The 12,243-nt window shown below is 48.1% G+C and overlaps 1 protein-coding gene across 1 annotated transcript; it reads right to left on the bottom strand.

Moving 5' to 3' along the window:
* Positions 1 to 3,216: 3,216 nt before the first annotated feature.
* KCTD2 (potassium channel tetramerization domain containing 2) lies at positions 3,217 to 12,218 on the bottom strand. Its single transcript, XM_084218509.1, has 6 exons — positions 11,931 to 12,218; positions 10,583 to 10,691; positions 9,941 to 10,032; positions 9,185 to 9,280; positions 7,343 to 7,468; positions 3,217 to 6,647 (listed from the first exon to the last, which is right to left on the bottom strand). The coding sequence occupies exons 1-6, from the start codon at positions 12,186 to 12,188 to the stop codon at positions 6,618 to 6,620; spliced, it is 711 nt and encodes a 236-aa protein (XP_084074635.1). The 5' UTR covers positions 12,189 to 12,218; the 3' UTR covers positions 3,217 to 6,617.
* Positions 12,219 to 12,243: the final 25 nt, after the last annotated feature.

Here is a 12,243-nt window from a genome sequence, read left to right as displayed (position 1 = left end):
GAACTGCAGGTGCCGATGGGTCATACTTTCAGAGGGGTATGGAAACAGCAAAATGTGGCCTTGAGCCTTTGTTTCATGGGCAAATCCCCGTTGGTTTGGCAAATGCGTCCCTCTTCTTCCTACTTTTTACAACTTCGTTTGTATTTAAATTTTGGATAAAAACACACTGGAACATTAGTTGAGGATGAGCATTTATTAGGTGTTTTCTATCTGTTTAATGTCGAATCTGCTTGATTTTCTAAGACATCTTGAACTCAGTGCCCAGGTTAAAGGCCTGTCTCCTTGCTTCGTTGCCCAAATGGTTTTCCTCATTTTTAGATGCTGTCATTTGAATTCATCAAGATCACTGGTGCATGTTTTCCTGGCTGTGGTGAAGGACCTGTTGCCTAGATGGCCCTGAGCTCAAGGATACTCTTGGTGACACAGAGGTCAGTGGAGTTCTCAGATCACAGATGAAACCTGAGGACTCTGTGCACTTCACACTGCTGATGAACTCCCATCTGCTGAAGTCTGGATGGATGAAGGGATGGAGGCCTCTAACAGGAAATATTACCAGAAGGTCAAAAAGGCTTATCTTTTGCGATAAGCCTTTGCTCATCTGTTACGCCACAATCTGAAGGTAATTATTAGGGCATTGCAACTCTTTCTTTGCTGTGGTTTGGAGTAGCCAACATATTTCTCCAGTCTGGAAACCAAGGGGGTATGTGGTGGTTATTTACCCATGTGAAAGTTGGGTTTAACCGTCAATAACTGCCTCAAAGCCGGATCGAGGTAGAAGGACATGGCCAAGGTCCTTGTTTCCCAAACAAGTTAGTAAGCTGAGTTGAAAATATCTGCAGGCTTCCTGTCTGCAGACAGATCTGGCTTGATTACTTTGTTCTGGGTGAGGGTGGGCGGGTAAGTGAGGCATTGACCTTCCTCTGCGTGTGAGAGCCTGAGGCAGAGCAGAAAAGCACGTGAAGGGGTTGTGCAAGAGGCACATATGGCTGTGGCAGGACCTCTGCATCGCTGCATTTCACCCTCCCACGTGTGCAGAGAGGAAATGCAGCCTCAGTTTCCACTGCATTTTGCTGGAGTCCCAGGCCAAGCAGTTGGATGCTGATAGGTGCCTGACACTGCTAAAACCATTTTCTATCTTTAATGTCAATTACTATTTCCCCTTTGTCCATGGACACGAGCAGGCAGGCCAGAAAAACCAATTAATTAATTGTGTTCCAGGCAAAACTGTCAGGGGCAAGGTGAGCTGCCAGCTGGGGTGACTAATGTGAGGGTTGTGGGGAGGTGAGCACCACCCCAGGGAGCCTGGTGGGCCCTGGACACAGCCTGGAGGACAAGAGCGGGCCCGAGTCTCTCTTTCCAGAGGATGTAAAATTGCTCCTTTTATGTGCTTCCTAATGCAGAAAAGTCTGATGAGGGGATTTTCAAGTCCCTCTGCCATAGCTTAGTGCATGCACTACCTACTGACTTTACTCTGGCTATCAGAAAACATGATGTTTCATCACTCATCTTTCCCCCAGGCACTTGGCAAAGCCACCTGGAGAATTTTTCCCCCCTAGTTGTCTCTGGGGGTAGGAGGGACCAAATCCTGCTATGGGCAGGTAAGAAATCCCTTGGGTGTTTTTGTGGTGCCATTCACCTCCTGCCTTGGTGGCGGCACAGCCCCATGGACAGAGCCCCTCACTCACAGGAGCTGCTTGTCCCTGGGGATGTGCTATCACACATCTTCTTGGGCCAACAGCACTGGGAGGCAGCCTGGGGTGCTCTGACTAACCCAGATGAGAGTCAGGGCCCACAACCCTCTGGTGAGGTCAGTTCTGCTGCAAACCATTCCCCCTTCCCTCCTGCTGCTGCAGCAGCTCTAGGGCAGCCTGGGTTTGGCAACAGGGAGAGCTGAGCTTTGGGCTCCTGGCATTGCAGACCAGCACATTAAGAGCTGATGTACAGGGTTGATTTTTATTTTGGGTAAGTTAACACACGCTGCCAATCCTGCACACAACTTCTCATCACTTGGTAATGCTGAGGCATCACCTGTTTCCTGCAGCAAGTAAAAAATTAATTTTTAAAGGAGTTCATGGGTTTCACAGCCTTGGATGGGAAAGTGAGGATGGTGCAAAGACCTGGCAGCTCCAGCTTGCGGTTCCTGTGGGAACCACTGAGTAACGCTTGTGTCTCCTGCATGGTGCCATGGTGTTAGAGGAGCCACCTGCCTGGCAGACCTGGAGCTGGTTAAAGGTCCTGCAAAGCCTTTTCCAGCTTATGTGGCCTTATCGGACAGCCCTAAGGTGGGGTAGCAGGGAGGTTATGGCATTATGTAAATGCTGGCTGTAACCTGAATTTCTGCTGACAAGCCCTCCCTGATGAACAGATATGTGTGTGGTGTCAGCAGTTTCCACCTCTGCCCAAGACTGCTAGCACTTGAAGTGTGGCTTTGCTTTGGGCAAATTCACTGGCATTGCAGACCTGCAGCCAGGTCTGGAATAGAGAAATGGGTCTGGAGGTTTGAAAATACTATTTTAAATCAACTCATGCTGTGTGGTGACTTGGCTTAGCCATGACTTCTGGTGAGCTCCCTGTGTGAGGGGAGTCTCATCCTCTTACACTGTGCCGGTGTTACACCCTGGCTTGGGGATGTGTCAGCCCATCCCTGCCCTGTGGCTGTGAGGATGGAGACGGCAGCCTTCAGAGTACCCACAGGAGGCAACAGCCACAGTAATCAAGAGTAGTAGTAACTCAACCCAAGACTTCCCTTTCTTCACTTGTGTCCTTGCTCTTCCTTTTCATTGTGTTGGGCCTGCATTGCCAATGTCATCCAACTTCTGGCAGCACCACAGCTGAAAGAGTCAGACCCTTCTTCCATGTGGTCCAGGGTTGAGTAGGGGTTTAGTAAATGACAGCTGACAAAAAAAAAAAAATCCTCTTCTTTTAGCTATTCACATTGTATTTGTTGTTTTAATGTTCTACCTGCTTGTGGTTATCAGTGGAAATGCTTAGGATAAATGTGGAATTTGAGATTATTTTATAGACGAAAACATCAGAAACAAGCTTCAGTTGTACCTTTATCATTGAAAGCAGCCTAGGACTCCAGATTCTCCTTTTGGCAAATGATTGTTGGAAGTGAACTGAAGCCAGAAGCAAGGCCCAATCTGCACATTCCTTTCCCCATAATGCAGTATCTGTGTGGTGCAGCCAAAGCAGCAGGCTGCAGACTGCCCTTCAAACTTTTCAAACCCATTTCAGAATCTTTATTGGAAAAAAAAAAAAATTCACAGCATCTCAACTGTTATTCAAACACATTTAATAAACAAAGAGAAACAGTAGCAAAGGGCACTGACACGTGACAAACTGTACAAAACCTCCGGGTAGGAGCCCACGGCCCGGCTACTCCGGCCCCTGCCCCGCAGCCAACCAGGCCCCCTTCGCCTCAGCCCACTCAGTCACCCCTGAGAAAAATCAGTTTTTAAAAATGTGCAGAAACAAAGACACTTCAAGAGGTTATTTCCAGTCTTGCCATAATGGAACAATTTAGGCCACTGGGAAAGTTTAAAAAAAACTAAAGTGTCATACGCTCCATTCCCAGGATTAATGCTTTAAAGTGAACCTTCCCAAGAGGCATAAGCACTCTTGGACAGCCAGCAGATCTACCCCTGCTCTCCTACTCTACTCACAACAACATGCTACACGTTTTTTAGAGTGAATGGGATAAATTTCATCCTTATTCAGCACTAATTTTGATATAGTTGTGACTGAGTGAAAGGCAATGGAAGGAAAAGCCCTGTTTGAGCACAGAATAGATGCAACTGGTGCATAATGCTGAGACTTGCTCTGTCTCAGGGTAAAGGTGACTTAGCAGAGTCAGGGAAGGAGAAATCCTTCACTTGGAATGTACCTGCTCTGGATGGACTTCATGCCTGGTCCTAAACATCACCCAAAAACTTGAGCATCCAGTACCAATGATTTGTTTTCTACCATAAATTTGTTCTGCTGAAATTCAACAGACCCTGCAATGGAACCCCAAGAGTCCATGGTTCCCTGGCACCTTCCCACTGCCAAAAGCAGCATGAAAGGGAAAACCAAGATGCAACTCTGATCTTTCTTGTGCTCATCAGTTCAGCAGCTGTGGCATTCACCTGCTAATGGTCACTTTTAGGCTGTGGCTCAGAGGGGAGAGTGATGGCATCACTGCATCAGGCAAACCTCCAGTGGGCTTCATCACATGTCACACAAAGGAGCCAGGGAGGTGTTTGTTATTCTTGTCTACTTGAGCTGTACTGGACAGAAAGCCTCCCTCTGCAGCCAGTGTTGCTTTGAGCTCCATGGTTTAACAAGGTGCTCAGCTGGCATCAATGTGGCAAATACAGCCTGACCAGTTCCTGTTGCCTTTAGTTTGGTATTTCTTGACCAGTTCCCAAAAACTCCCTCCTCTGAGGAAGGGGAATAAGACAAATGAGTGTTAAAGGGCTTTTCAGGCTGCTAACTTGCACACACGTGCTTGATTTCTTAGCTATGAGCACAGACAGTGGCTGAGGCTACAGCATAGGGACAGAGGAGGGAGATCTGTACACATCACAGTGTTGTTCATGCCCAGCCAAGGTGTGTAGTCTGATCACACCAACACCAGCTCACCATGTTATAAACAGGGCAGATGGAGGGAAGCAGAGCTGGGTTGTTCAGTGTGATGGAAAGCCAGCTGCGATTCAACAGCCTGTCACTGACACAATGTGAATTCAAAGACATTTGGCACAGTCTGTTGTTACCAGGACTAATCTAGCACAGACAATTAAGCAGTCTGTCTTGAGAATGAGGCAAGGGCTCCACTGGAGGAGGTACACTGGCAAAGCAGGATGGAGGACAGGCAAGAGGACATGCAGAAAGACTGGAGAGAGGCAGAGCACAGCAGTGCCACTCAGCGTCTTTGCTGCACATCTTGGTCGCCGAACTGGTTGTTGGACTGTTGGTAGGACCCTCTCAGCAACAAGTGGTTAAGATGGAAAACCTGCCTAATTCTGTGTGAAAACTTTCAGGAGAACATGGGTGGCTGAAGCCCTCCAGAAAGGAGCCCAACCCCTCAGTCCAGGTGAGGAATTTTCTGGTAGCTTATTGAGAAACATCTGCTCTGAGCTTGTCAATGTCTGAATTCCAGCATCTCCGAAGCTTTGCTGTAATGTCAGTTTGGGACTGAAAATGACCCAAGTGCCAGGACACTCAGGCTACAAAGAACAAAGCCAGGATGAAGGGGAAAAACATGCAGCAAATTCCTATGAAATTCCATTTACCAGACTAGGAGGGACATGCCCTTGGTTAGGGGTGGCACAGAGTAACAGAAGGGAACCAGTGACTGCAGTTTGGCTAAGATTAGAATTCAAGAGAGGCACAAACGAACATTTTGCACATCCATCCAAGGCATTCCAAAAAAAAAAAAAAGAAAAAAAAAAAGGAAAGAAAAGTCACAAAAGTTGACACATCACTTTGGACAAGAAACATTACAATAGTTTGGCAACTTTTCACCAAACCCCCCCACCCCAGCTCTGTGATGTCCCTCTATAGTTTGAGGTGATCTCTTAAAGGTGGGGACATGAGGGGGCTGCAGGTAAATCACTGTGTGTAAATCGGGGATCTCCTCTGCAAAGGATCTCGTGGGGTCAGACAAACCTACCTGCTTGGTACAGTACAAAAGAAATTCTGCCTGAAGCCCCCCCTGGTGAGAGGGAAGGAGACAGAGCCCACACTGCTGGAGACAAACAAGGCAAAGCTGAACTTGGCAGCACCAAATCCCTAAACCTTGTGATTTTGCACCAGGCTAAGATATGGCCATGGCAGGGTACTGGGGGGGGGGGGGGGGAAGATGTCACCACTCTTGCTTCGTGGAGAAGTATAAAGGATGGGATTATCACTCTATCACTCTTTTGGGTGAACACAGTCTCCTTGTTTATGCATACAAAGTAATGGGCTTTGGAAAATACCAGGAGCCCATGTGGAATAGTGTTACCAGCGAGACCTGTGTCAGATGGATACACAACTCCCCTCCACTCAGATCTAAACTCAGCTCTTAGGAATTGAACAAGGAACAGATACAAAGCAAGGATAGAAAAGTTTGTGTGGGTTTTTCAGGAGTGGTTGTTTTGTTCCTCCTTTTAAAGCCCTGTTCTTCAGATTTGGGGGAGAAGGGGGAGCACTGCGAGGTCCTTGCACTTTTCTAGTGGCAGACCTGGGTGCAAGCAATGGCACAGCTCAAATATGGACCTTCCCACCCACAGCAGCCTGTGGAAGGTGGGATCGATTACAAGGGCCTGAGGACCTGAGCAACCTTCACAAAGGCTCTGACTGGGAATCCGGCCCAGCCATTGTCGGAAAAATTCAATACAGCGCTGGCCAAGTAAATAAAACAAATACTTGTGGAAAGGACTGTCCAACTGGAAGAGTCTTTTCCTTTCTCGGTTCCAGGGTAAGAGAAAAGCCTTTGGTTATGACCAGAATTATTTGCCATTGGCAGGGCAGGCTTGGCTTTGCTTTGCATTAGCTTGGTTATTGTACAAGGGCTGGGTTACTCTGTGGAGAGATGCTCTGCCCAGCTGGACTGCCCTGTGAAATCTGGGAGTTTAATGGAGTGGACACGTGAATTACATCCGGGATCCTCGCTCCTGAAGAATCTGAAACAGAAGAGACCTTCTATGAAAAGCTCACACAAGTTTAAATGCAAAAGTTCCTGTTTGGAGTCCTTGGGTTTTGCAGAGAAAGGAAGCACGGACTAATGTGAGAGCAGCCTGAGGCTTTACGCCACCACAACAACTGATAGGCTGGTTAAGGGTAAGTGAGCCCCTTCTCCAGAAATCCTGCTCAGCTGCTTGCCAGGAGGTAAAGATGTTGCCTTTTGTTTTTATTCTGGGGGAAAAAAAAGTGGATTCATAAAATAGCTTGGTTTGGAAGGGACCTTAAAACTTATCTTGTTCTCTGCCTTGGGTAAGGACACCTTCCTCTAGACCAGGCTGCTCAGAGCCCCATCCAACCTAGCCTTGAACACTTCCAGGGATGGGGAGGGTTGAAGAGAAGAAAAATCTTGTTTCCCCCTGCAACATCCTTCAACCACAAAACCTAACCTCAAAGATTCTTGCTACTCTGTTCTCCCTCTTCAAATTACTCTTTCCTTCACTATTTTGATCTTAATTTGAAGTGCACAAAGAGCTTAGCTTAGCTCTTTGTCCTACAGTAAATAATGAAATCTTCCAAGAGGGGATGGAGAACATAATGGGAAAGCTGATCCACAGAACTACTGCTGCAGCCTGGTACAGGAAAGGTTTTTCTTTCTAGGGGAATTCAAATTGATACATCTGAGCAGATGCCTTACCTTGGCCTTCTCACTTGGCTCCTTGACAATGCCATTGGTAGAATTGTTGAGCTCCCTGGACACAACACAGAGGAATTCTGCCTGGTCTTCATTTCCGTAGTTATAGGAAGATCCGATGCTGATCAGCTGTGCAACAGGAGACAGCCAAGGTAACTACCAGCACGTCTGGATGTTATTGCTACAGTTCTGTGAGATAGGACTGTCCCAGATCTGTTCTAGATGAAGCATCTGCAGCCTCCTGTGTGTGTGTGTAAGGCAGGGACACATCCCTGCTCCACAGCCCTCTAGTGGCACCTGGAGCCCCGGGAAGGAATTCCAGCTTGAACCCAATGCTGAACAGAACATTGCCCAGTTTCTGAGGGTGGAAAAAGGGAAAACAGATTGTGCAACATATAATATCCAGTTCACTCAGACGTGGGCAGGCATTGCAAACTGCCTGGTCCTTACTGAACTCAGCTCTCAACTGCCTTGTGACTGATGTGGAAATGGGAATTCTTTACCCCAGGCAGATGTTGGATTAACTGGGGACATGTGGCAAACAGACACTGTCCTTTATGTGGATGCTGCCAAAATGGAGTCTGGTGTCTGTGTAAACAGGATTATATTCTATTACTGTTGTGTTGAGGGGGTCTGGACTCAATCCAAGAAATCCCATCTGTCTCATTCATCATTATTACATTGAAAGGACATCCTGGAGTACAGAGCTAATTTGTCATTTACAACTCAGTTCTGCTTTCCAGAAAATAAATCCAAGTCATCTGAAGAAAGCATTATGACTCTTACCAACTGTGTGTGTCTGGGAAACTTTAATGTGCAGCATGCACCTTAACTTCCATGTCCAAGTAGATTTTGGAAGAGCCAGCTCCTTATTTATAGATTATAGATTTGAAAAGGAAGATTAGGAAAGATCTCAGGGTGTTCTTAGGGTGAACATGAAAAGCACTGCCTGTAGCCTCAAGGTTTTGGGGGTGTAGATATGGATGAGATATGGATGTGTGAAAAGCAGATTCTGTAAACTGTTGGACAGCAAAACCTAGGTATTGGAGAGCTGCATTTTCATGGAGCATTTTCATGGAGTGGTTCTTGATCACAAGATTTCACCATTTCCTTACAGGGGCAGGTTTTTGGCCACCTCTCCACTCTGAGATAGTTTTCAGGCATTACAGAACAGATCCATAGGAACAACTGCTGCTCCTAATCCTCTGCCTCACTTCATGTCAGCACACTTCCCAGAGCATCCAGTTGTACTGAAGCTGGACTAAATGGGAAGACACTGCTGTAATCCACAGACCCTATTCTGCAGTTTCTTGATATAACATAACACACAGGCCAGCTGGCTCCAGTTCTCCCTCCTCAGAAATAAGAGAACTGTGTTTGATTCCAGAAACCAAATGTGGAACCAATGCCACATGCAACTGCAGTGACACCCAGCCCTGGAACCAGCTGCACTGCAAAGACATCTGCAAACATCTCATGTCACTCAGAGTCTCTTTAGCAAATGCAGCAGTCGTGGCTTTGAGGTTCCAAGAAAGATGTGCTGTGTTTTTTCCTGGATAGAGCTGTTATACTGTGGCCTGGTGTATGTGATGAAATGCAGGAGAAGGGAAGAACAGCTCTGGAATTTGACAAGGAGACAAGAAGCCCTGAGAGAAAATGAAATTTCTCTGGCAGCTCGAGTGACTTCTGCTCTCCCCTGTCAGTAACTGGACACAAGTGGATTGCTGCTCACGTCAGGCTGCTTATTCAAAAGAGTACAGCAGTGTGAAGAGCAACTCAACAAGCAACTCTACCTATTCCACACACAGCTCTCAAGGGAATTCTGCCATTCTTTGGTGATGGTACCTGTTCAAATTTCCATCCGTCGGACATAGTGGACACCATCTGTGTGAGCTCTTCCTCTTGGCACTGCAGCACTCTGTACACGTGTTTCACAGGTCCCTGGAGTGCAGAGAACAATGGCTGCAGTTTAGTAATTGCTTTACTAGTATCATGCTAGAAAATTAGCATTAGCATCATTCCTAAGATGAGAACCACTCTTGCTCTCATCTTAGGAAGTCAGAGCCCCACGGGCTTTCTAAGGACTTTTTTATCCCACTGATTCCAAAACAGAACCATATGCCTGGCACTCTTCTCTCAAAAGCTTTCTAGGTGTCTAAGCTACAGTTAAAGCAAAACTTCTTTAGCTTTCAAAGCCATTTGCTGCTTTTTGAAAACATTTCTGAAATTGAATCTACTGGATGTGCTGATATCAGCTGAACATCAATGGGAAACGTCACAGAGAGACAAAGGGAAGAAATGGTTTAGAGAAGGGAGAGTTTGAGTTGTTCTTTGCCAAAGCAGTGTTTTGCTTTATAACCACCCATGTCTGCTCCTGGCCCTCTCCTCTAGGTGTCCCTTGTCGTTCCCTACAGTGCTGAGATGACTCAGTGGTCTGTGCTTTATAAAGCCACACTGAGGAGTCTTTGCTAGCCATGCCCTGCATCCACCTAACAGCATTTATTCCTGTTACTGCTGAACCCAAGTGCTACTGCAAGGGGCTGCAGCCATGCTTGCCCTCCTGTGCCCCAGAAGTGACTCCATCACCCAGAGGTGCCTTACTTGAGAGGTCCTGTTCTCGTTGTCCCGTATCCGCTCCTTCACCAGCCGCACCAGGGACGCGATGTTGTAAAACTCAGCCTCTTCCAGCACCCCTGAAGAGGAACCCAGAGCACAGATTCTGCTACTTTGCACAGGATAGAATGAAGATGATTCTGTCACAAGGATGCAAGCCTGCTGCTGACTCCAAATCTAGCCCAGATATCAGAATCCCAAATGTGCCACCCACCTCATGCTCTCAGGCTAGGAGAAAATGCCTGACTAGCTGTCACCTCCTTTTGTGACTTAAGAGGATCTTTAAGAAAGATTATTCCCCTTTCCCTGGCATTATCAGAAATCTCATGGTACAATGTCTATTTCTTCACCCAGCCCCGTCAAGGGAAAGCCCTCAGAGCTGCCTGTCTGGGGAGAACCATGGTCTGTGAGGGGCAGATGGGCTCAGAACAGTGGCAGGGTGTGCTGTGAGCTGCAGCCTCTGCTCTCGGGAAGACACCGAATCTGATGACTTAATCCCTGCTAATGAGCAATTAACAGTACTAACAGCACTCCTGGGAAACTTGCTCACACTCTCACACCAGTTTATGGTGAGGGCTCTGGATGAGCTGTCAAACAGCACTTCCAGCCTTCCCCGTGTTTTTCTCTTACCTTCCTCTGCAAGCTCCTTGTTTATGATGAGCTTCCCGTGCCGGAGGTAGTTCAGTATGGGACCAAAGTACGTGGGGTCTCTGTCAATGAGATAGGCCCCAGTCTCATCCTGAGAGCAAAACAGGGACAGCTCAGTGGTACCAGGAAAAAAGAATTTCAGTCTAACACAATAATTGGAACAGTTTCTCTTTGAGAACCTGCATTCATTTGCCTACGGGAGGTTACAAATGTGCTACATTTAAACCAGTTTTCTTTTTCAGTGTCTGATCTATGAACATTGCAGCCCCAGTAAGGCTGGCAGGTGCCTTACATGAAGCACTTGTTCCAACAGTTTATGGACCTGGAGAAAAAAGCAGGGATTACAGAGGCTTTTTCACTGCAGTAAGAACCAAAACCTGGCACTTGTGCTCAGGCTAAGCCTGTTCTCCAGACTAGTTTAACTAGGAGGCTCTGGAGGCAGGTGGGATCTCCAGTTCTAGCTAAGGGCACCTGACACACAAAACAGTTCTTTTTTTTTTTCCCTTTCCAGTACTGCAAACACACATTGCAATGCTCCAGCCACGTGTCCAGCAATACAACAACAATGACATTAAATAACCAACAACTGACAGCCAAAAGCATCTCTTGAGCAGCTCTGAAGCACTGCCAAGCCCTCTGCAGAACTCTCACACCCCTCTCTTAAGGACTTTAAAGCATTGTTACTCCTGCCACTCCACTCTAAAGCAGTAAGAAACTGTGCAAACCCACTCTGAAATATCTCCTCTCCTCACTGATGCTGCTGACTGATATTTCAGTCATAACCAGGATTTATCTTGTGATTAAACTCCGAACGGAGCAGCAACAGACTCAACTAATTCTGGCTGACCCACTCACAACACATTTACACCACCCTGTGCACCTGATCCTGTGGAAAATCTGCAAGTGCAAGAATAATTGTTTGCAGAATAATTGTTTGAAGTCACTGCAGTGACTTCAAAACTGTCAAGCCATGCAAGGAATGTGCACCATGATCTTTTAGGACAGAGAAGTATGTCAAAAACCAAACCAACAGCAAACATGCTCCGGGTAAGAAATTGTAACATTCCTGTTTCTAGGAATTTCCTTCCCTGCTGTAACCACCGGGGGAATGTGGGCTGCTCCTTGAGGGCAGTCCAGGAGAGGTGGAGGGATCAGAACCTGCGGCATGTGGGTGTCACAGGCGCGAGGGCAGAGCCAAGTCCCGTTCCAGGGGATGCCACCCCCTCCCTGGCCGTGCCACACGAGGGACAAGCCCATGATGTGTCAGAGTGACGTGCCCCAAACCGCGGGACATCGGCCCGCGCACGGCCCGGCGCCGCCGCGGCCTCACCTTGTCGGAGCCGAGCTCGGGCCCGTCCTGGCAGCACAGACGGCACAGGAAGGACTTGGGCTCCCGGCACAGCGTCTGCCGGGTGCTCACGAAGTACGTGCCGCCCACGTTCAGCCGCACCCACTTGGAGGCTGCGGCGGGCGGGGACAGCGCCCCGGCGGACCCCGCCGTCGCTCCGGCCGCGCGAGGGCTGGGCGGCCCCGGCGCCCCCCCGGGGCCCGGGCTGGGCGTGCGGCCCCTCGGCGGCCCCTCGGCCATGGCGGAGCCTCAGCGCCCGCCCGCCGCCATCGCCGCCCGCGCCGCTTCCGGCCCG

This window comes from Fringilla coelebs, assembly GCF_963513975.1.
Source record: "Fringilla coelebs genome assembly, chromosome: 19".
NCBI classification, from domain to species: domain Eukaryota; kingdom Metazoa; phylum Chordata; class Aves; order Passeriformes; family Fringillidae; genus Fringilla; species Fringilla coelebs.
The sequence above is the reverse complement of the archived record's forward strand: the minus strand, read 5'-3'. Positions and strand labels throughout refer to the sequence as shown.

What these genes read in the sequence shown, in the direction of transcription:
- KCTD2 (XM_084218509.1), bottom strand. Translation starts at nt 12,188, where the DNA reads ATGGCCGAGGGGCCGCCGAGGGGCCGCACGCCCAGCCCGGGCCCCGGG. An exon ending in CCGAGCTCGGCTCCGACAAG is followed by an intron (nt 10,692 to 11,930) that starts GTGAGGCCGCGG and finishes TTTTGCTCTCAG; the next exon opens with GATGAGACTGGGGCCTATCT. An exon ending in CAAGGAGCTTGCAGAGGAAG is followed by an intron (nt 10,033 to 10,582) that starts GTAAGAGAAAAA and finishes GTTCCTCTTCAG; the next exon opens with GGGTGCTGGAAGAGGCTGAG.